We start from the raw sequence: 25,536 nt of genomic DNA, 5'->3' as shown, positions 1-25,536 counted from the left end.
TTTCTAACTGAGGTAACTGTTTAAATAACCATTATTATGGCAAACTATTATAATTATTATGATGGGTAACTTTTTTTTCTTGTTTCCCATCTCCTGTTGTATAGCAAACTTAGCACCACTACAGAAAAGAGACAGAAAGGTGCTTTCTCTTTCTTGCCGATGACAGAGAATAAGGAGATTTTAGACAGTGGAGGAACTACGCTTCAGTAACAATGTCACCAATGTTAAGATGAAGAACAGGACAAGTTGACTAAGGAAGAGAGGAATAGGGAAAATATCTGAATTTTGGAGAATAGTGGAAGTGTCTCTTCCTAAATGGACTGCATCTGGCCTTTGGTCCTTATCCCTCATGCATGCTCTTAATTCACCATATAATATAAAATATACAACATAATTTCTGATTTAAAAATAACTCACACCGGAGTTCTATAGAAATGTACAATGTATAAACATCAGATGCTGAAGATCTTAGTAAACCGTAAGCAGGCTCCACTTCGCAGACTTTGTACTCTTTTTGGATACAGCATGCATTCTTTGTAGGAACAGAAACATGTTTTTTCTCTGAGAGACAGGCTGTTGGTCTCACCAGCCCCAGAAACGCCCCTGAAAATGGCATCCCTGTGATGAGTTCTTTTTCTCCCTGCTGTAATGTCTTGGTGTGTTCACCATCATCACCCCTGACAGAGGCAACCAATGGCGTGAAGCGGGAGTAGAGAATCTCACAACAGGACAACAGTGTATCACATGCTGAATATTCTTAGATACTACAGCAGAAAAAACTTACCTAGGCTTGCCATTTTGGGCAGTAGCCCCATAACATGTCCTTCAGCTCTTAAAGAATTCTAACACGAGGGAATATTCACGGGCAGGACAAGTGGAATACAAGAAAGGAAAATTTACAGAAAAGCATGAGGAGATTGAACGTAGCTCCAGTCTGAACTCAGGAGCAGGAAGAAAGAATTTCCTGTGGGAATTCTCTCAAACAGAACCCTGGGGTGGGCTATGGAGAGAAACTTCACCTAGCTTACATCTCTTTTTTGGTGGCACTATTGTCTTAAGACTTGCCGCACACATGCAGCAGAATGAGGTGGTTGAATTGTGGCAGAAAGGTTGTTACATCTCAGACAGTAGATGAGGAGAACCATATTTTTAATAATCCCTCATATAAAAACTCCCAGTAAATAAAACATCAGTATATCAGAGTGAACATTTCTGGCCTAGCTCTACCGGCTGTGTTACAGAGGTATTACTAGTGTATGGGAACTTCAAAGGCTAGTGTAGGGGAACTTTAGAAAACATCACCCCTCTTTTGCAGTTTGAAATGGTACAAAATATTACCTCAGCATGCCGCCACCTCATTCTGTGGCATGTGTAGAGCAGGCCTAAAAGATGTCTAAACCAAGAACATATTCGTTTTAATGTGGTATTATTAAATAATGACATCAACAGGGAGTATACTTTGAACATCAAAACAAAGAGGTTTTCTTTTGATCGTGAAAGCATACTACAAGGTAACGTCACATTATTTTTCAGCTATGATGGTGTGCAAAGAATCTTGAAAGACACCAAACTGATATTGTATTGGAGAAAAGCAGATGTGTTTATGGGGGGGGGGGAAGTATCTTTGGACACTCTATATTACAATTGACTTTGCTACCAATATTACATATAATCTTTATTTTGAAGTTTATATTTAATTTACTATCTATTGACATTCAGAAAACCACAGAGAGATCAACATTTCAGTCTGGAAATCTTAATTTGCTCAGTTATTCTGTTCTGCATGAGATTTGCTTCTTAAAACCCCGGTCATACTCAGAAGCAAAGAGAAAAAGGTAACAAAGTGAAAATAGGGCTGGAGACCTTTATGACAATGTACTGCAACAGGGGACATCTTGGTGCATCAACAGTATTTTGAGAATATTTCATTGTCAGCTAATCTCATCATATTACCACTGGATTCCCTCATTATTTTGAGCATGTGCAGAGGCACATGACCCAACACAAAGGCCACCACCAACCAGAGATGCTTAGCATACGTACTCCCCCACCAGGAATGGAAGCTCATGCTGAAGAACTTGGGAGCATTCTCCTTGTCTTGCTGGGAAAAGTGTCTGGAGGCAGCAGAGCATGATTCTCTCTCCTAAGAGAACTCTGCACCTTGCCTCTCTCTCAGAGCCAAGCTACAAATGATGCCTTACACAGGTTGGACACTTGTCAGCTTACCTCAAGTTTTGATGGGAAATGTAGGCATCCTGGTTTTACAGCTTGGCTCTCCATTACAGCTGCAAGACCAGGATGCCTACATTACCCATCAAAACTTGAGGGACACTGACAAGTGTCCAACCTGTGTCAGGCGTCACTTGTAGCTTGGCTCTTAGCTGCACAACTCCAATGCCATCAAGTTCTCTGGAGCCACCTCTTGTTTGCTGCTGGGAGTGGCATTTAAAAGGGGGGGGCTTCTCTCAGGGTGACAGCCGGAGGGAGTGGAGCATGGCTTTTTTTTTGTTCTTCTTTAAACCTCTTTGACACCAGCAAGTCATAGAAGAGTCGCTCTCTCTGAGGGACACTCAACAAATTTGATGGGCAGATTCAGGATGGACAAAAGGAAGTACTTTTTCATATAGTGAGTAAGTAAATTGCAGAATACTAGTGACAGATGGCTTTAAAAGACAATTAAATAGGTTTGTAGAGGAGAGGGCCATCAATGGCTACTAACCCTACAGAGAACCTCCACATTCAGTGGCAGTAAACTTCTGAATACTAGTCCGAGGAGGCAACTCTGGAGTAAAGCCTTGGCCTCTGTGCCCAGTCGGTTGGCCCTCCAAGACAACTTGTTGGCTATTGTGTGCAACAGGATGCTGGACTAGGTAGGCCACTGGCCTGATCCAACAGGGCACCTCTTATGTTTATTTATGTCCAGTCCCTCCTACAGGAAGGAGTCTGTACACATGTGTGTGCATGTGCACGTGAATTTGTGTACACTTTAGACCATCTTGCTCAGTATCCCTGAAAAGCCAGGTCTAATCTTGTAAAAGCAAACTAAATCCCAGAACAACCTCTTCTCAAACAAAAACATCTTTCCATCTTGATTGTGTCATACTGACTTCAAAGAGTCATCTCAATGAGTTGAGAAAAAGGAATTTTTTAAAGCACTGACATCAAAACACCAGAAAAACTCTGCCCCTCACCAAAGCATTGTGGCTACGCATACATTACATTTCACACTGTGTTTTCCCTGCAAAGATCTCTTCTGCTTTGTTCTATAGAAGCTACAAGCCCATCATCAAACATTGGCTAAGAACATCCACATAAGTGAGAGTCTACCAGCATGTAGTTTCTAAAAATATGGATTTTAAACTATTTTCCAGTTTCCTGAGTTTCCTTGGAAGCTGAAAATTCCTTAATTAAAAGATCAGGCAGTTAAACTTCCCTAAAAGAGAGTTTGACCAATGCCCAGGATGACCAATCTCCTGTAGGGAACATCTATAGAGAACGTAGTTGTAGCAACTGTGACATGAACATGTCAGTGTGGAAACGGTTCCCTGAAAGCATCAAGTTTAAAAACTATTGTTTTAGATGGTAATAATCTGAGGAGAAACCTAAATTATAAGCTTGATTGCTCTGATTCAGTGAGTACACAAAGTCTCATGGGCATACACAAGCAAGGACTGATCGCTTCCATCAGTGTCAGGGAATATTCTGTAAGCTTGACCACCTAGAACATTTTCCGGCTCTGAAATAAACAGTCAGTCCAATGCTCATGTGGTATTTTCAGAAGATGTACTTTTTATTTTCCTCATTAAATTTATTTTTCCACAAGAAAACAATCTTTTATAACATTTCCACGCTCATCGTTTGTTTTAGAATTTCAGCATAATATTACCTGGCAATTTTATCTGTGCAAGACATTGTGACTAGCTGTTCCCCCAAGAGCACACCATCCCACGTCTGAACTGCACTGTGACATCGGGCCGGGATGGTTCCTTCCCCAGATTCAATCTTTGTTCGAAGATGCCCACGGTACTTTCTTACTATGTGCTTGCTGCTGTTCACTGGGTTTAAAAAAAGAGAAAGAAGTGACATTGAAGAGAGAACAAATAAATATTTTACATTTATCTTCTGTAGCAAACCAAACTAGGAGCCCAGAGAAGCTCGAGGATGTACTTATGGATGTACTTTCCATAAGAATTAATTCAAGCTATCAGTTCAGTAATAAGATCCACTGAACTCAATTGGGCTTACTTCTGAGAAAACTCTGCACAGGACTGGGCTGCGTGACTGGGACCCATTTACTTATTTAGATAATTTATATGCCACATCCCCAGAGAACCTGCTTGTGGCTTACGAAGAAAAACATAATAAAAATATAACATAAAACTTGTTAACAATGAAATTATTAAAAACCCAGCCAGAACATTAAACAGTTTGAGCCGCATAAACAGTTCTCAGGCTAGTCGCAACCAATAAAAATTATGTTCAAAGCTCTACCCCTTAATTAAAAACCTGCATAAAGAGAAACGTTTTGGTCTGGTGCCTAAAAAAGAGTAGGGTAGGCACTAGGTAAGTCTTGAGGGAATGACATTTCACAAGTAACCAGTGAAAAAGCCCTGTCTCTGGTCCTTCCTGACCTGTGAGGAAGTTCTTAGATGGTGGACTGGATAGTATGGGAAGAGGTAGTCCTTCAAATACCCTTCCCCTCAGCCATTTAGGGTGTTAAAGTTGGGCTGGTGAGCTTAGTTTTTTTTTTTTAAAAAAATAGGGAGAATACAAATCTCTAAATTTTACAGTAGATGGCTAGCAATATTAAGATAATTTAAAAAACAGTTTTCACCACGTAAGTGGCCAATCCTTCTGACTTCGGTTTAAATGGCTTTCTCAGGGTAGAATACAAACAAGTAGCTGTTTTTTTTAAAAAAAACCAAAAAACTATGGCTTTTGAAGTCACAAGATTTTTATCTAGAACTTTCTCAATCTGCTTTATGCATCTAAGGAAGTAGGTTGTGCTTACAAAATCCCATCTCTCTATATAAAGACGAGTGTCCTGACTGACTCATCAATGCCCAGCCCAAACCCCTAGACATTTGGGGAGAACATTCCTTTTGTGATGTAGAGGCTCACTAAGAAGGGATTTTAAGAAATTCGCCCTTTAAGGGGGTAAAAAGGGGTAAAATGCGGGGGTAAAAAGGGGTAAAATGTGTGTTAACACACATTGTTAAATGTGTTTAGCTGGCAGGCTTCTCCTCCCCTGCCAACTCACTCTTCCCTGATTGGGCTAGCTTTCAAAGTCATTTGCATATGTGGCCTGACTGGGGATCAGCCCAACATTCTAAACAGTTGCTAAAGGAGTAATTGAATGTGTCATGAGGTAAAATGCACCTCCCAGTCTTCCCCTAAAAGTTCACTAGGGTTGCCAATCTCCCTGTGGTGTAGGGTTGCCAGCCTCCAGGTGGTGGCTGGAGATCTCCCAGAATTACAACTGATCTCCAGGTGACAGAGATCAGTTCCCCTGGATAAATGGATGCTTTGGAGAGTGGACTCTATGGTATTATACCATTCTGAGGCCCCTCCCCTCCCCAAACCCCACTCTATCCAGGCTCCACCCCCAAAATCTCTAGGAATTTCCCAACCTGGACCTGGCTACCCTACTGAGGCCTGTCTGCTTGCACCCCCCTCTCTCTGATGGGTCAGCTGTGGAACTCTGTGTTCTGAGGTAAAAATCAGGTCAAGGAAACTGCAGACAGTTGAAGAAAGACAGTACAAGACTCCTGAATAGAGATTTTATATAAAAGTCAGTACGACAACTGAGCTTTTAAATGTTCATGGGGAGATGGTGCACGATCTTTCTAGGGGCCATTTCGATGTGAACCTCACATGAACCTGCCGAAGTGCCCACCACACCACCCCTCCCTCAGTCAAACTCCACCTCACACCTCTCACAGCTATCATCTCTTACTGTTGCCAAGAAGCCTCCTGGCAGATGTCATGCAAGATACACCGATGCTAAAAGGAGGAAGCAACTTAGAGATGCAGCAAAGAAATATGCTCTTTGTACTCCTACAGGGCACCGAGCAGAGGTGGCCAAGCACCAGCAAGATCACCCCGAGGTGATCCCAGGGCTAGACACTAAAGGTGGCAGGAATTGACTTGAGGGAGGACTGCTTCTCACATGGGCAGTTCTACGTGGCCTGCTCCAGAGTGAGCTCACCCAGCAGCCTGGTGATCCTAGCACCTGAGGGGAAAATGTAGACCAATGTGGTCTACAAAGAGGTCCTTCAAAAGAAAAAAAACCCACGGTTGTACATATTTTTCACTTTATTTATTGCACTATAATATTTTCCTTTTAAAATCTCTTCAATAAATGTTACATTTCAAAATTCACTTCATCAGTTTTCAGCATCAACAGGCTTCGCTTTATTCAAACACCATTGTGAAGTTCAGGTACTATGCTATTATGCTACAAAACCAACTCAAAACACACACTCACTCACTCACAAACCAAAAAATGTTACATGCCCGTAAGTATTATAACTGGATTTAAAGTAGTTAAATACCATAGCAAAGCATGGGTATCAAGCTAGTTCTAGATAAAAATGATACATTCCATTGTCCCCAATAATAGCAGTTTCTGTGTTCTTGTCCTATAGATAAATGACCTAAATATACATTATATAGAATTTCATAATGTCTTGAGAGGATGGTACCCAAAGTGCTCATCAAGAAGAGAAGCCAAACCTCCTGTGCTCCTATGTGACAAACCAAGGGGTCTGAGCTAGCTTGACCTCTCATGTCCCCACAAAATAGAATTCTCCATAGAGAAAAGAGGATGTGTGTATTTCTGTGTGTCCAGGCTGGAAGGCTGTTTTTGAAGGTGACTCTTCCCATCCCCTCAGCAGGTGACTTGCTACAAGGGCAGAAATAAAATATGAGGTGTTGCAAGCCAATGGGCTGTCTGAGGCCACTAGGCACAACGCGGCTTTTATCAAGTCCCTCCTGTCACTTTGTGAGACCTGCTGGCTTTGTTACAGTGTATTCTATGGCTGTTAGTGAGAACTGAAGCAATTGATTTGACTCTGGCTGGTGCCAATGGATTGTTTACAAAAGAGAAAAGGCATTGGAAAAATAAATTGCTTCAGAACCCTGGGATTAGAAAGAAGAGCAAATACATGTAGAACAGCAATACTGACGTTGACCTGCCAGCCGCTCTGTCAGCTCTTGATCGTATGGTCATTGTTGCCTCCTGGGGGTCTACACAAAGCAATTGTTACCTAACGTGTCATTATCATGCACAAAGTATACTTCATGTGCAAAAGCACACAGAATAATTTTTATGCATAACGCTATTCATCATGTTTATTCATGCAAGAGCACTGTCGAAATGGGCATCTGAATCCCCTGTTTTTTAGCTGAAGAATACAGGTCGAGAAGGGTGGCTTTTCCAGATGAGAAGCACCATCAAGCAGTGAAAGGCTCACTGAAACTAAAGGGAGGGGGAAAGCAATGGCCAGCTAATGCCTAGTCAACCCATGCTCTGCCAGAAAAGCTTACTGGGAAGACTTTGGGCCAGTCTCTCTCATTCTCAGCCTAACCTACCCCACAGTGATGTTGGTTCAATAGAATGGAACATGAGCTCCCTGGAGGATGAGTGGGACTAAAAAAACACAAATAAATAAGCAAGAACGCCTTCGGATATAAAATTTCTTCATTTGCTCGTGAAAGCTGTGTTCAGGAAGTTCCAGCAAGTAGGAGCTGCCATGGAGAAAGCCCTATTCAGTGACCTTAACTCAACTGATTCCACTTCCTTTCTTTTCTGGATAGTCATCCAGACATTGGCTTCTGGTCTGGAATATGTCCTGAGGAAAGGCAAAGAACTTTTTCACCTGGGACACGTCTGTAATAACTGTTAGCAGTTAGCCACATAATTGAAAATGGAAAACTTCAATAGCCTGCCATGTCGCACATCTGGATCATAAAGATCAGATTTGTTGAATAAGCACTGCTTATAGCAGAGATCCCTACCCGTGTCAAGCCTGTTGGTATATTTGGAATTTTAACAAAAGGCAGTGGACACCACTGCAGAAAATAATCACTGTGTCAGAGGGGCTAATTAAATATTGTATTTTCTCTTGGTCCGTATGCTTAAAAGTGCTGGTTCACACATTATGGAGTATACAAGTTGGTTCATAGGTTCTTAACTTATGTTACAGTTAGATGTGAGTTGTGGGTTCTCCTTACCTCCCATTCATAGGGTACATTCTTGGGGGGGGGGGCGCAATGCATACAGAAGGGGCTTCAGCCTTCCCTCATGCTATTTTCTGACCTGAAAAGGTCTCTGTGTGCAATTTGGCCTACTAGATAACCAGTGTGTTCCACTGGAGAAACCTCAGTGTGTAACAACACGCACATGGAGTCCCCAGAGGGGCTTTCAGGTCAGAAAAATGGTGCAAGGGAGAGGCTGAAGCTCCTTCTCCCTACAGTCCTGATCTGAATCGGGCCCATGCATGTGATGAAGCTCCCAGCAGAGAACTTGCAGTACACGTTTGATTGTGCAGAGTCCAAGGGGGAATGTGTAGAGTCCAAGGGGGAATGTACTTAAGCCCTTAATTATCTCTTTTTTAGTGCCAAGTGGATATTGCAGGGGATGCAGATCCTAGGTCAGATCTTGGATAGATGTTTCTAAATCCTGGGGTGTAACTGCTCCCAGAGGCAAGTCATGCTACAATATGGAGTTATTTCTGAGAGGCTTTTAAGCAACTCCACCGGGATCTCCAGTTAATAACATCATTGCTGTAAGTCTGAAAAAAGCCCTGGAACGATACCCTGATGTGCCTCTGCACCCTGTTATCCCAGAAATAAGAATCTTCTGGAAAGCTTTCAGATGTTCCACTATCTTGTCTAATTTTCTCCTTATTTCATCCTTACAACGCACAGATTCATACCTTCAAAATCATTCTTCTCCTCTTCTAACTCTGACTGGCCTACTCTTTGATTTCCAGATCTGAAGTCCTCAAATTGCCACTAGGGCTTTGTATTCAACTTCTGTGTTTCAAAGTTTGCAGAGTGGAAATGGCAGAAGGGAGACATGCAAACACTCTCTCTCTCTCTCTCACACACACACACAAACGATCTACAGCATTACCTGAAAATACCAGCAATTCCAGGACAGGGTGAATATGCTGTAATTTACATGACTTTGATTATACTAAGTAAATGTTAGCTGACAAGGATCAAAGCCTGAGCAAGGTACATTGACAGACGTAATTACAAAATGCAAACGGATTCAGACACAAATAAGAGCCAGCCCTTGTCAGGCATTCTGCACACTTCACTCACACTCCAGGCAGATTCGGAAATGTATTTGAAACCTATTTTTATAGTTCACGTTCATTCACTTAAATCAAAGATTTTTATGACTGAAAGAGATTGAAAGGGTACCAAGTCTAAACACCTTCTCAAAGTCCCTCAAGGACAACCTCACCCTAGACTGAAGGACACAACACAGACCACACTTCGCCATCCGCAAGTAGAGTGTAAGAAGGAACACAGAATAGTTGTTCAGAGCAGATAACCCCCAAACGGCATAAGAAAAACAGTCCATTGACACCTTTCTTCCTTCTTTGCTGTCTTCCGGATTGCAGTTTGGGGTAGGCCCATGGTTCAGTGGTACAGCATCTGCTTGGCCTGCAGAAGATCCCCAGGTTCAACCCCCAGCCTGTTTGGTTAAAAGGATGTGGTTGTAGATTATGTGAACGACCTCTACCTGAGACCCTGGATAGCCCCTGCCATTCAGAGTAGATAATACTGACCTTGATGGACCAATGGTCTCACTCAGTATAAGGCAACTTCATGAGTTCAACCAAAGAATATTTAAGATTTCTGTCATAGGAGCACCAGTCAATTAATTCATAATCCATGTAGCCATTCTCTGCACCTCTAGGGACACGAGTCCATGTGCACTTAGGCTGTTGCACATAGGAAGCAATATAAAAAAGATATGCATGCACATGTGGCAATTCCCCACCGGCTGGGTGAGAGGTGGCGGGAAGCAGGGGATCAGGACTGGTAATTGTATGTGACAAAGGGAGGGAGGGAAGGGAAGACGGGGGTGGGCAGTTAAACATGGAGACAGTTTTGAAATAATGCATTTTCTTTAAAGTTCACATGGCGAATGGAGGTGTGGTGGGAAAGGGACAATAAAATGGCCTGACTAAAGCTGACTAATATGGCTGTCATTTCTACCCTATTACAGCCATGTGCTAAAAATTGGCCCCAATAAAATAAAAAGCATGCCCTTAACTTGCAACCCCACCTATTAAAATTTGCCTTTGCCAATTAATCAGCAAAAGCTTTCATTGAAATCTACTTAGATAGGTTAGAGCCTTATTATATACGCATCTTTACTCAGAAGGATTACTGGATTTCATGGCTGTTTGAACTGCCATTTGTTTCCAGTAATTCTTACAACACTTTATAAACCATGCTGATGAACTGAAAGGCCGGCATAGAAGTGGGAGGTGGGGATGCCAGAGAGCTCCCCCCTCCTCTATTCCTTCATAGCAGAAAAAGAAGTAGCATCCAGTGAAGCAGAGAAAAAGAAAATGAACTTCAGAGGCAGCCACGTGTGAATTTCAGACAGGTTTTTTACCCATGCGATTCTGTTTAATCACCATTCATTTCCAGCTTTTTAAAAAAGTGGGTGGGGAATGAAAATTGTTTAATTTGCTTTTTACTAAAAAAACCCCATTGTCATAACAAAAAGGCTGAATTGTTCTAGATTGCTGCTAAAATTTAAATTTAACCATATATAACATTTTAGATTTTTTTAAACAGAGAGCAGGGAATTTTCTCTATACATTCAAAATACAAAATTGATGCTAATAATTCTGCATTTCCTTCTTCTCTGACATCCTGAGAAATGATTTACACATCTAATGTCTAGTCAGGCACACATCATAAACCTACTCCAAATGATTTTTAAATTGGTCCTCTCTAACTCGGGGGTCGGGTTGACATCTTGTTCCAGCTGAAGGAACATCTTTGGCTATTTTCTCTGTACCTGCCCCCCCCACCTTCCCCCCCACTAGAAAAGGTAAGCGAGGGGAGAATAAGCGATACAAATATCAGACATAGTTGCTGTGATAGAAGATTTGATCAATCTGAAGAATAAAGCGGTAGCAAACTGAGGCAGATGATTTAGCAGTACACAAATAAACACATCTTGGAGATATTCTTGTAAGAAAACTGACCAAAAATAATTATTCCAGAAAATGAAGCTCATGTTAACTACTAGCAATTGTGCTGCTACCCAGAGGAGAACCAAAGTTTTATGTTAGATAAACAAATTCAATGTCAGTTAATTCTTTTCTGCATTGTTTGTTTTATTTCTCTTCAGGTCTGCCAAGAGGGTTGCTTACCCACATCCAAACTCAGCTCTCTAGGTACCTGTATTTTCTCTCCTTTAAGGCCCATGGCAAAGAGACCTGTCAACTCTAGTCCAGGTTCAATTCCCCACTGCCTGGAAGCTGGCTAGGTGACCTTAGGCCAGGCCCCCTCTCAGCCTAACCTACCACACAGGGTTTTTTTGAGGATAAAGTGGAGGGAGGGCTGCCAGTCCCCTGGTGGGGGCAGGGATCCTCCACTCCCAGCCTCTGCCCCCCACTGCCAGTCACCTGGCCGGTGGATAGAAAAGGCTCAGGGAACAGACCTAGGAGGCAAATAACCTCTCAGATCAGCGTGCACGAGGCATGCTCTCGTAGGGAAAGATGATGTCACTTCCTCAAGGTATGTGCCAGCCCCCCTTCCCGCCAATAGGGTAAGAGGACCTGGCAATCCTAAGAAGAGAATGATATGAGGTGCTCTGGTTGCCCACTGGGGAGAAAGGTAACATATTAATAAAGCAAATAAATAAGGGATTCGCTCCTATTTTTACTTTAGAATTATGTCTGAGAGCTGGAAATAAAATAAAACATGAGATTTTCATAAACTGAATTCTGAATTTTTAGGATTAGTTGGTCTCTTTAATAATAAAATCCCATCATTTTTCAGGATTTGAATTATATATCAGAACGTGAAGTAAAAATCACAAAAATTTTAATCAAAGGAATTAAGATTCTGTACAGGTGGCTTGCTTGGAGACACCAATCAAAGCAAGTGCAGCTTGAAGGTTTCAAGAGTATTATTTTTAATTACTAATTGTGTTGCTCATCGAAAATTAGCATTTCAGTGGTGCCATTTTGGAAGTGCCACAGGTCCCATAAGGAAAAGTAGGGGCACCTGACATTTTAAAAAGTACTTAAGAAATCTTCAAAGTTCTGTCAGTCATTTTGTATTTGCTTTTCAAAAGGCCGTATTGTAGAGCACAAAGGCACAGCTGACAACTCCCCAGGGGGGATGGGTGGAGCATCTTATTCTTAACTGAAACTAAGTTTGGAGCATATGCAATGGCTCATGATGTCACTTCTGGTGAAAACTGGAGGTGACATAATTATATCAGGGTGATGCTCTAGAATTTTTTTCTCCCCCCAGCCTGGGATGTGCTGGGATAAGTGCCGGGGTAAGTGGTGGGATGTCTGCTATAGCAGGAGACCTATCCTGCCTATTCTGAACAAATACTTTTAATTAATAAATTATGAATAATTGCTCATAGCATCTACACCACTATTATTGACAATAATGCAGTAGGTGAAGTACTGAGAACAATGGGGCTTTTTCTGCTCTGCCCCCTAGCCATTGTCCTGTGAGGTTTCACAAGGTTCAATCTTATCTCACATGCTATTTAATATCAATATGAAGCACTGTGAGAGGTCATCGGGAGCTTGGGCTAAAGTGTCACCAATATTCAGATGCTATCTAGTTCTACCTTTCTTTTCCACCAAATTCCAAGGATGTTGCTGATGTTTTGAACTGCTGCTTGGAGTCAGTAATGGGCTGGATGAGGGAGAGCTGAAACTGAATCTTGACAAGACAGAGGTTCTTTGGGTTAGCAGAAAGGCACACCAGGAACTTGAGATCTTTCCTGTCTTGGACGGGTTTATACTACCCTTGAAACGCTAGGTTCACAGCTTGGGAGTGCTGCTCGACACAGCAGCCACCTTAGAAAACCAGGTGGTTCAGAATGCTTTTGCCCAGCTTCAGTTGGTGCATCAGCTGTGCCCGTTCCTGCCTCAGTCAGATCTAGCCACAGTGATCCATGCCTTAAATTACATTTAGATTACACTACTGCAATATGCTCTACTTGGGGGTACCCTTGAAGCGAATTTGGAAGCTGCAGCTAGTGCAGAATGTTGCAGCTAGACTGCTGGTTGGGGCCAGCTATTGGAAGCATGTGTCCCGATATTACAGCAATCACAATGGGTACCACTCGGCTACCACAATTCAGGGTGGTAGTTTTGGCCTGTAAAGTCCTACAAGGCTTGGAACCGCAGCATCTGAAGGACTGTTTTCTTCCGTATGTTCCTGCCAGGCAACTAAGATCAAAGGGGAGACTCTCCTGATTGTCCCATCAGCTAAAGAAGCTCACCTGGGCCGGTTCCAGATGGGCAGAAATCGCGTTTTTTTCGTGATTATATTCGCTTACCGGCCATGCGTTTTGTTTCGCGTTGCAGCGTGTGGTCCCGTAGTGTCCCGTAGTGTCCCGTGGTGGAAACACGAGAGAGGACTTTTTTGGTGGCAATCTCAGAATTACGGAACAGCATCCCCAGGGAGGTGCATCAGACCCCCTCACTGTTGATCTTCAGGAGGCAGCGGAAGACATTTTTATTTAGGACTGCTTTTAATTAACTGTGGGTTTATGTTCATTGGCAGTCCTAAATTCTTGGTTTTAAACTTTGTTTTTATTCATTTTATTATTCTTATTTATCATGTAAGCTGCCTTGAGTTCCTGCAAAGTAGAAAGGTAACTAAGAAATGTTTTTTAAAAATAAATAAAATGTCCAACGTTTGTTGTATGTAGTATCCTGCTCTCAGTGCATTAATTTTCTAGTTATGCAATACCATTCGTGAGCGCCAAACATATTTACCTACAGCATTGTTTATGGAAATGTCCTTGAAATTGACTGTACTAATCTCACACTGTGAAATCCGCCTTGAATCTCATTGAGAAAGGCAGACTATAAATATAGGAAATAGACAAATAAATGAATAAAGAATCAGAATGGCTCTCATACTTTCCTACTATTAATATACTGTCTCATATGGTCTGCATGGTTTTATTGTCTTTCTTTTTTTTTCTACTGCTGCTATGTATGTGTCCATACCGCACAGGGACAAATATGTGCTTTCCATAAAGGAACATGTGACAGGGTTGCCAAACCTGAATCAGTGGTGCCTGTACTTCTTTCATACGTGTAGTTATACAGTACTTGGGAGTAGGGGTGTGCGATTCAGGATTTGGAAAAAAAACCGAATTGACTGGAATTGGAAAGATTCATGATTCCTGAACTGGGCCCAGCATGGCTGGCCCAATTCAAAAATACTGCATTAAAGCTTCCCGAAGCCATTCGGTTCACTTCGGAAAGCTTCGGGTTAGAAAGGGAAGCTTTCAAACCCGGCGCAGATGGCTTCAGCTGACCGGTGGAGGATTTCTGAAGCGATTTCTAGAGCGGCCTGTCACTTCAGAAATTGCTTATTTCTGACTCTTTTTCCCGTTTTGGAAATTCCGAAGCAGGAAACCTGAATCTTTTTTTTGTTGCACACCCCTACTTGGGAGTTGCCCCCTAGACATAGGCGCTTGCCACATGGGGACAGGCTTCAGTGGTTCCCCCACTGCTGCTGTGGCTGCTGGTACATTTCAGCAGCAACGTGGCTTCTGTGTGGCAGATTTCTCTGTAGTTTTCCTGCATCACTCCCCCAACAGTGGTCATTCCCAATTCACTGGGGCTTTTCCTTTTTTCTTTTTTAAAAAATTGGCAATTGGAAATAGTACTTAATTTCTGAGCAGCTAAACTGTCTATCATATACTACTGGAAGAAATCTGTTTCTCTTGCCATTTCAAAATACTTTTTTATAGAACTTGGGACATTGTTCTTTTGTCAAAATGAACACAATTACCTTTTCAAAAATGGCTGACATAAAACAAGTTTGTTAAAAAAATGGTCCATGTTTACACAAATTCAGAATGATACATTCCAAGGTAATATGAGATTGTATATATTGTATTATTTGATTTAAATGCTTTCTCCCTTGTTATATAGTTATCTTTTTCCTGTTTTTAGTCTTCACTTCTTGTTAAATTATATATATATTCTGCTTTATTTTCATAAATTTTAATAATATGGCCTTTTAATACTGTACTTTAGCATTTCTACATTAAATTGTAATTTTTTTTCAGTTTCTTCAGTAGCTCAAAATGCATCTAAATGGAAGCTCAATATTCAAAATTCTTTAAATTCAAATGGGTTCCTGCCAACTAATTAACTAACATTTTGATTGATAAATCTATCAATGAAGGCAATTAATGCATGCAGCCCTGGGTTTTTTTTTTTGCTACAGAATTGATGTGTTCCCATGGAGATATATATTTTGAATCTGTTACTCTCTTCTGCTAGATCTCCAGTGGGAGAGTGGAAATCTTGACTCCATCTCTCACCCCTGGATTACCTACAAACCCAACAACCCAGTTGTGGATCCTATTGAGTTGGAAGTGCTACTGAATGTGCCTGCATCGCAGCAATCGCACAGTTGTAGGTTAATAGGCAAGCAGGAGGAAGACTGCATGCAGAGAAGATGCAATGGTGTGTTTCAGACCTAACGGTACTGTGGGATAAAACAGGAGCTGGGCTATCAGGAAGTCAATGGCACAAGGCAATACAACATGTTAGCAGAAGATAGAAAAGCAGCCCAGGGGGAAAGAGAAGGGAGACAGCCCTAGGGTAAACTGGATTTACTTGCCTCTTTGCCAGACTGTCTAGGGACAACAAATATGCAGGCTGTGAAAGAAGGACAGTCGAAGAGCAAAGGACCCACCTAAAGGAGGAGACCAGTGTTTGTTTTTTTACTTTCATTTTACTTTAAAGTTGTCTCTTTTTGGAAAAAAAAAAGGAAAACAACCAAGGTTTGCTTTGAGAAACTTGTCTGCCTTTTCCAAAGTAGATTCGTAAGACTTCAAAATATCCCTAAAAGACGTTTTTATCCTTACCTACTGCTATTATTAATCCTCTTTATCATCATATATCACCAATTATTTACATGGTGCTTTTCAGAAAAGCACCAGGATATGAGAGAGATTCGTATCTTGATAAGCTTACATACTACATTTCTAAAAATCTAGTGGAAACAGAACACAGGGAAAGGAAGAAAAGGGAATAATTCCAAATGAGAAAGAGAGGGGAGGGATGGTAGAGGCAAGGATAACAAGAGATAAGGTGAGCAAATGATACCACTGACATGTATTATACAACTCCACCAAGAAGAGTTTTAAGCCTCTATGCAGCCTAAGTGGCCTTCCTCCAATGGAAGGGCACTTCAAATGAACACTCCTTAGGCTGGAGAAACGTTGTCCATTGTATATAAGCCATTGTATGAACTTTAAGCTTGGTTTCAATTAAGAATGAGGCCTAAGAGATCATGAAAAAGCTAGAGCTGATTTTGAAGAGGGGTTTGAAGGGAGAGACAGCACCAGTATGATGTTCCAGGCATAAGGGACAGGGTGGAAGAATGGATAGACGAAATCTGTATCGCTTTGCAGCAAACATTACATACAATTATACGAAACTATGCTGTTTAGTATCAGTGCAGAGCTATCCATGCACCTCTTTTTGCAGCCTCCTGAGTACACAGAACTTCACATTTCTAATTATGGCCGGTGGAGGTGCAGCAGAGCACATGCCGTCTTTATGCCATGGGGAAGTCCTTCTGTAGAGCTGGGCTTAAGGTTGCCAGCTCTGGGTTGGGAAGTTCTTGGAGATTTTGGAGGTGGAGCCTGGGGAGGGGCAGGATTTGGGGAGGGGAGGAACCTCAGCTTGGTATACTGTCATACAGCCCACCTTCCAAAGCAGCCATTTTCTCCAGGGAAACTGATCTCTGTCACCTGTAGATGTTTTAAAATGTTTTAATTCGCGCGTAGAAGAGCTGCTCTGGAAAAGGCTTCATTTTGTCTAGCTGGCTTAGCACTTGGAGCACTTTACTACCCTGGTTACAAATAGCATTATTAAGACACAGTGAAGGGAAATGACAGGTGAGAGATTCCAAAGACAAGAGGAAGCTCAGTCTTAACAAAAAAGTCCACTGATCTTAACATGGAATGCTCCACGGATCTTCCTCTTTTTGCTACAACCTACACAGCAGCCACAGGGTGCCACACAGCTGTAGTCCTCCTTAACATTCCTCCTTCACTGTCAGCAGGGCCATGTGCTTTAAAGAAAACTTTCTGAGGGCAGCTAATCTCCTCTCTTACAATAACAAAGAGCTTGGGAAAGACAGGCAAGGAGTGAGATGCTTTGTTTAAAATGTTAATGCATCTTTAGAGGCTCATCCTAAATATTTGATGGTTTATGCTGGCTCTTGGATAGCTCCCTGATTGTATGTATGAGAAGGGTAACAACATTCATCTTGGTTTTATTGTCTTGAAAAGGTAAAGGTGGGGGGGACCTATATAATGTTCATGCATCATCAGATATTTCCAGTAATAGTGAGTGCCAAATGAAAGGTCTGGTTATTTGAAGGATAAGTTTCGGTGAGGTTATACTGAAAAAAGGCGGTCTCGTGCTTGTTCAGGTTGGGGCAGATACAATGCTTTTCCTTCTAGGGTTGCCAACCACCAGGTGGGGCTTGGAGCTCTCCCAGAATTACTACTGATCTCCAGACAACAGAGATCAATTGCCTTGGAAAAAAATGGCTACTTTGGAGGGAGGGCATTTTACCTGCTGAGGTCTCTCCCCTCTCCAAATCATGTCCTGCTCAGGCTCCACCACCAAATTTCTCAGTCCAAAGCTGGCAACCCTACTTTTTTCTTTTGTTAATACTACATATCTGAAGCCTTTTGGTTCTTGGGGCATATTCCACCTCTCCTACCTGAACCGTGGTTAAAAAGTTCATAAGCACTAGTTTTAACCAAGGTTATGTTTAATCAAGATGTCCCTCAACCTAGGACTTGGAATCTGCTTTAAACTGTGTCTTCAAATACTACTGAAATAAGTCCCCTGGTTAAACTTAACTTTAGCCAATGCTGGTGGCGATACACCTGTTTATATGAGAGGAAAATTCGCTTTGGGCACAGGACAGATTGGAAAGTAGGTATTGGAGAGTAGGTATTCCTGAGTCCCAATTCTTAACCACAGAAAAAAGGAAACCAATGTTATGTCTATAGCAGCCCAACAAAAGAGGGATATTGTTCACAATTTCTGTCATCTAGTTACATTATTTCTGCTATTTACTTAGGACGAAGCACAGAACGAACATGTTAACAGAAAAAAATAACAGCAGGGAAATACAGTTCTTACAGTCAGCCGTGATTTCATAGGGGGAGTTGAGGCGTGCGTCTCCGCAGGGCGAAGTGCTCACGTACAGATGGAACAGAATGTTCTCCTTTAGCCTGTAGCCTCCCTCTTTTAACCGCACGAAGATTGATCGCTCCCCATCTTCTCGCCGCTTGCTAGGATCACAAAGAGAGGCTGTAGGTCATTTGTTACATTCCAAATCAGAGCCCATTCTCTTCTCCCTTACGGGTTTAGTTTGCAGCCTTTTTGTTCATACATATTTCCTGCTATAGCTCCTGGTATCCTCATTTTTGAAGTATGATCTCCAGTGTCCTAGTGAATTTAAGGCTCAAGCCATCATAAAATCAATTATACAGCAAAATAATTTGTAGATAGTCTTTAAAAGATCAAATGTTTTACATTTAAAGAGCTTGATGTGTGTTGATTTGTTTGCCAATGAGTTTAGACAGCCTAACTGTTTTTTCATTTTTGTAAGTAAAAAAAGGGAATATAGGTGGCAACAATACTATGATTTATAAGCAGGTAAAAAGGGAATCTTTCAAACCACTGGTTTGATGGTAGGTTTTGGGTATAAGCTAAAAATGCTACAAATGTAAGCTCCATCCCTTTATAGGAGTAATGTAACTTAAAACTACCAATTTATGAATGGAAAGGTAAGTATATCTTTTCTTAATTTCTGGTCCTTTACTGAGAATGTAGAATATTAATCTTGCTTGTTTAGATATTAACATATTAATATTAATCCTGCTTATTTAAATATTAACATCTATGTACATTAGGAGGGAACTGGCTGATTGGAGGCTGAGTAGGGTTGCCAGGTCCCTTTAGTCTCCCCCCCATGTGCATGCTCCCGGCGTGCGTGATGTCATTTCTCGGAAGTGATGTCATCACGCGAGTCAAAGGGTGGCCCAGTGTGTGGTACCCGAAGGGCTGACTCACCCCCTACGGGCCTGATTCGGCCCGAAACGGGCCTGTTGTAGGGTGTGGGGGCATGCTGTGCTGATGGGGGGCTCCCGTTGGGGGCCCCCCACACTCACCAGGTAAGTGGGGAGCCCTAGGGCCAAGCAGGATTTTTAAAAATCACTTTCTCTAATTGGCTGTGAGACAGTCCTTATTTTACTGTATCAGGGATCTTAAGCTTGTTTATATAGTCACAGTTAAAGTAGACTAGTAAGGCCTTAATTTAAATGCTAGTATGACATTGGAAGCAGAGCTGGCCATGTTTAGAGCTTCGGTGGACTCGCCCCAAGTTTTGGTAGGCCACTGGCTGGCAGCAACTTGCACTAGAGTTAAGTTTATTTGGAAATAAATGAATAAATAAAAACGTGTCTGATTAATTTTTAGAAGATGTTTTCAGACAGACAGACAGACGGCATTTAAAGAATGTGATGGGCTGGGCAGGAAAACTTGGCTACCACCAAGTAGAGCATCTATTGATGAAGGCAGTTCATCTAGGCAAGTTGCTTAATGGCTGTACAGCTGATGTGGAGCTATGGGGATGGTGCTTCCTTGGTGCACAGCAGTGTTCAACTAACCCCCTAGATGCTGTATGACATGGGGGATGTGGGTGGGGCTCAGCATCTGTAGCCCAATACTGTGAGGGAAATTTTTAAAAGATTTAAATGTCTGAGACCAACCTATCTTAGGAGGTGCTCCTTGATGAACCTGCCCATTAGCTGAAATTGCTATTTTTTAAAAAATTATCCACCAGGTCAGTGTGTGAAGGTCTTAAAGAAACAGTACATCATATTCCTTTGCCCTCAAACACACTGAAGTTAAAAACCAGCCTTCTTCCTGTTCCTTCAGTTATGTGAATAAACTTCACCAGGCAACCAGCCGGCAGGGGCAAAATCTAGCTGTGTCAGTGGAAAACGGGCTTGATGGCTATTATACACTCACTAGGAATTCAGCCCCATTTGTCTCTTGAAGTAGGATTAGATGAGAATAAACTGTTTGACAACTAAAATGCAACACATTGACTGTAAACACATTGACTTGGAAATAATCCATTTGGGCTTCTATGCAAATTCCAAAGAGGTGTGTCTTGCCTCATAGCTCTTACAAAGCTTCAGTCTTCAACCACTTAGTTTGGAATCAATTTCAGAGGAACCAATGAAGGGCATATAATCTGAAGTTTGGGGAGTGGGCACTGCCATCTACCATTATTGAAATGCATCACAAATGCTGCACCTTATTTGCACACGAGGAAGATGTGAACAGCCATATTTGTCGACTATGGACTAATTTTGTGAAACACAAAAAATAATATTGCTGTATTGGTAATGTGGACAGAAAACAAAAGGCAACGAAAATAATGTGAACATGGAATGGAGGAAATGAGAAAATACTTCCTGATATCCTTATTCACGCATGATGTGGCCTGAGTTTGCAGGCCCCTTTCCCTAATTTTTTCCCTGACCCTGCTTCAGAAGAGTCATTAATGACTGAACAGAGAGTGGAAGATGTTTAAATAAAAGTAGGAACTCTTTTGTTTAGTTGTAAACTTCTAACCGTGATAAGGAGAGCTCAGGAAGTGCACTCAGGCCTGAGGCCTGTTCTCAGTTTTACTTCAGCTGAAACACTAAGGGCTAAGAAACAAGTGAATAGGCCCTTAGTGAGGCATTTATGGTCTCAACATTTGTTCTGTTTCTTCAAAGTGTTACCAAGCTTGTTTACAATAGGAATCCACCTCAGGTCAGTGCTGAATTGAAATTGATTTAGTTAGCAGCAGATGTGCAGTACCTTCAACACCAGGAAATATCTGGGAATTGGTGCTGGGTGGTGTTGTGTTTATGTGCTTTAAAGTGGCCCAACTTTGAGGAAGAAAAAAATGGAACACAGTAAGAATATGTGGAGAAGCCCTGGGTCAGCTCTTTTCTCAGCCGTCTTGGTTACTACACAGTAGCTGACAGAGTCTGTCTGCGTGCCCTCTTTTGACCTTCCTCAGCTGCTGATGTCAATTTTCCACTGTATAAAAGGAGAATATATCCGAGAGCCTATTTTCTGCCCTGTTTTTAAAAATCATCCCTCATGCAAGTCTCACTTCTGCACAGATGTTTATTATTACGCTCTTCAATAGGGTAGAAACATTTACCGAGAGGTTGTCAGAACTGCAGGCATCGTCATAGTCCAGTATTATGAGATTAACTTGGTTTTCTTAGTGTGCTTCCTTGGATATTCTCAAGATATTTAATAATATTTTTAAAGAGGTACACACACAATAGGTATGTGTGTAAATGTTTGAGGTCATATACGGTGGATTTTCCCTCGGCAAATCCCTCGAAGTCATTTTCTAATTTTCTTTTTGAACGAGAGTATGAGTGCTCTTATTGAGAAAAGTAATACTATATTATAATGTACGAATTGGAAATACTCTCCTGACAATGACATTATCTTCCTAACACTTTTATACAGACAAGAGTGTCTCTCTTCAGCTTTCACAAGGCGCGCTGCTTAGGTGTATTAACGTCTGAAAAGCAATGATGGTGCACTCAATAACGGGGCTCGTTAACAGGACGTTTGCTTATGGGGTTTCAGGATTCTTGCACAGATAGATCAGCACACACGCACACACACACCCCGCCCCGGCGGAGTAGTTGGTATTCTTGCTAAGTCCGGATGCAGCTAAAATACTTTTCTTCTTTTTCATCAGCACACTTGACAATCCTTAGCAACTCCTCTTGTTTGCTTTCTACTAGCTTGTCATCTTCCCTGATCACCACCTCCCCTTCCAGCACACTCTGCCTGCTGTTAAAACCGCTTGGCTGTCACTCTTCCACGGTTTGCTTGTTTTGTCGGTTTTTGATGCTGTGATGCGTTTTCTGTCGAGTGAAATTTACAGGCACATTACCCTGCTTGACAGCAACATTGAGCCACTAGGAACTCCTGAGGAGAGGATGGCCTCCTGCTGCTCTCTCATTTTCCTACCACCTTCAGTGAACTCTCCTAACCACTTTAATTGCATTATCACCCTGACAGAAACCTCTGGAACAATGGAATACCTGAAATTCTTGCTACTTGAAGAGTTTTCAGAAATCACACATTTTGAAATAATTCAGAGCTAAAATGGCACAGCATTAATGCCTTCTATTATAAAGTTAAAATGTGTTACTGAGAAAACCTGGGAACTGTTGCTGTGGTGGGATATGGAAGCAGGCCTCAGTTCTGCAGGTTGAATAGTTATTTATTGGCCTGGATTATATAAGACTCATGAACCAATTTTCTCCTCCTGATTATATTATTTTTCACTAGGGTCTTTTCCTCTAACTTTGAAACTGGGTCAAGCTGAACCACATTGCTTCTCCAGGCCAAACAGTACATGGCCTAATGTTGACTACTGTTTTCCATTCTCCAAATGTCTGGCTCCATCAGACCAAAGGCTCTTTTTTCATGAGGGGCCAAAGGGAGGCAGTGTCATTACCAGAGAAGGTACCAGTCAGTCAACATTTGGCCAAAGTACCAGAAGTGACTGGAGGTTTAAATAGGTTTCTCAGTGCCTGCTCGTGGCAGGCAATCTCCCAGGGGTTTGCTCTGTTGCCTGCTGATAGCTGGTGATCAGCAGGTGGTGGCAAACTGCCCCATGATTGTCTGCCATTGGCAGGTGATCCAGGCAAGCATGCAGCTGGTGCACTCCCCATGGGGTGTAATGTCACTTCCTGAAGTGATACCATTGCACAGGCTGCAAGAGTGCTCCTGTGCTTTATGGGGGCCAATTTCGGCCCCAGATGGGCTGATTCAGCCCTGTGCTCCCCCTCCCCCTGCCCCCACTTACCTGGCCGGCAGGGTGGGTGCACTTCCCGTGGCACCTCCCCTGGGTGACACAGTGTGCCCCTGGGTGGTATGGCATGCTCCCGCGCCCACAGCAGCTGAATTGTGCCCCACAGCAGGCCGATTCATCCCCCTGGTGAGTGAGGGAGAGCTCCCAGGCCACCTTTTGACTTGCATGATGACATCACTTCCAGGAAGTGACATCATTGTGCAAGCCTGGAAGCACACACAAACAGGGACACAAGAACGCAGCTAGGTATGTGCCAGGCTCCTGATCTCCCATCGGGGGAGTCAGGGAACCTGGTAACCCTATCCAGACTACTGAGAACAATGGCAGCTTTGGAGGGTGGACTCTATGGAATCACATCCCTGCTGAAGTTTCAGAAGAATTATGCACTGTAAAAAGGAACAGAAGTAGCTGTGCAGTAATTTCCAAGTCTTATTGCAATAGGCACTGGGGATAGACAGTGTGTGTGTGTGTGCGCGCGCACACACACACACACACTCATGAGTGTGTGTCAAGAGAGCAGAGGCATAAGCTCCTGGCTAAACAGAAAGAGAAACATCTGTAGAAGTTGTAGGGAACACAGTTTTGTTTTGCTCTGAAAATTCCCTTCACACACAAATGCAGCATTGATCCAAATAACATAATAACATAACTGAATGTGCTATGGAGATGGATCGATACAGAGCTTAAGATACAGTGATTGCGCTTCTGTCCCTAGAGAAACTGCCATTCTCAGCACTAAGCAAGCACTGGGATTGCTAAATGGAGAAAACATAATAATTTAATATAAGCCTAACATGATAAAGATAAAGGATCAGTTATGGCTGATCCTTCCCAGGTTCTCATTTTCTTTCTTCCTTTTAATTTATTTTTATTTTTATTTATTTTACTTACTTCATACTGTACCTTTCGGCCCTCTTAAGGGCCACCAAAGCAGCTAACAAATTAAAAATTACATAATAATGCTGCATTTATACAATACTTGATGGAAAATCTGTTAAAAATGGCTCATCTGAAATCTAAGTAGATGGGAAAGGCTAGATAAAGACATTACCAACCATAAGACATCTAGGGGTCTCACCACACAAGACAAAATACACCCGAATTACGCAGGTAATTCGAGCTTATTTTGTAATGCGAGTGTATTTGAGTGTAAGTCGAGTGTAATTCAAGTGTATTTTGTCTCATGTGGTTTGACCCTAGGTCAAGCTAATTTCTTCCATTGCTTCCTATGGTGTTGTTAGAAAGAGAATATTATGACCTACAGTTTGGGATTCCAGGGCTACTGTCTGCTTCACGCACCACTGGGTGGCTCTTTTATGATCCAACCAATATATTAATAACCACGGCAGTACAAGAGAGCATGTTCGTCATAAATAATCTTTCCTGTATGACTCAGCAGCCACGAGCAAAGAAAATGCCAATAATGAGAAGATGTCTAGCCTTTCAATTTCTGGCCATTTACTGCTATTATCAAGCCTGTGTTTAAAGCATTTGTCACAAACTACCAAAAGGCTTCATAAAACATGCCTTTAAGATTAAGCCCTAATAGCTGCTGAAGGAAAATAGACTGGCACAAAATGGCTTCAGATAAAATCTGATTCCAATTGTACACCTTTCTGGCCACATATCACGCCCCCCCCCCCCAAATTTGTGATAAGTGGATCAGAAAAACAACTACATCAGAACCTTCAAAAGCTCGCTTATTCTGCCCCTGACACATTTCAGTATACTCCTAGATCTGGTCTGTATAACTTGTATAACTGGCCACAAAAAGTGCAGGCCACCAACAACCAATATGGCAACTCACTAGTAGGTTTCCCAGGTTTCCTGATATGGTGGGTACAACCCAGAAGTGACAAATGGTAGTTCTAGGAATTGCCGGAAACTCTATGATTTTACCGTTGAGTTTCCAGCGAGTCCTAGAGCTGCCCTTTGTCACTTCCAGGTTGTTCCTGGAAGTGAAGTAGTTACATTAGCAACAGCTGATGTTACACATACACCCCCTTGTTCCCACTCCCTGCCTTCCCACCAGTTGCTTGGCTCAGCCTGGCAACCCTACTCACTAGGCATTGATAAACCTTTGGCATTTGCTGATTATCTGGGTCTGAAAATACAAAGGATGGTCCAGGATTTGGCAAGCTACAAGAGACGAATTACACGAGGAGGAGCACATGAAGGAAGTCACAATGTTAGCTTGGAAGCTGAGTTTTAAAAGAGATCGGAAGGCTTTGTCAATTTCCCCTCTCTACAGAGCCAGGGAAATCTGAGCTCAGGTTTGTTTATTGCCTCTTTGCCTCTTAGAAGGGGAAGTGAAACTGACCGAGC

At 42.2% G+C, this 25,536-nt stretch overlaps 1 protein-coding gene across 1 annotated transcript in view; it reads right to left on the bottom strand.

Moving 5' to 3' along the window:
* Positions 1-25,536, bottom strand: part of ADARB2 (adenosine deaminase RNA specific B2 (inactive)) — a 442,544-nt gene that overhangs the window by 21,329 nt on the left and 395,679 nt on the right. The window contains exons 7-8 of the mRNA XM_054991693.1: positions 18,438-18,589; positions 3,887-4,055 (exon numbers count right to left, since the gene is read on the bottom strand). Coding sequence (XP_054847668.1) covers positions 3,887-4,055; positions 18,438-18,589 — 321 coding nt within the window. The remainder of the gene's footprint in view (positions 1-3,886; positions 4,056-18,437; positions 18,590-25,536) is intronic.

This window comes from Eublepharis macularius, chromosome 11 (genome assembly GCF_028583425.1).
Source record: "Eublepharis macularius isolate TG4126 chromosome 11, MPM_Emac_v1.0, whole genome shotgun sequence".
In the NCBI taxonomy this organism is placed as follows: Eukaryota; Metazoa; Chordata; class Lepidosauria; order Squamata; family Eublepharidae; genus Eublepharis; species Eublepharis macularius.
This window is presented reverse-complemented; position numbering and strand designations above follow the sequence as displayed.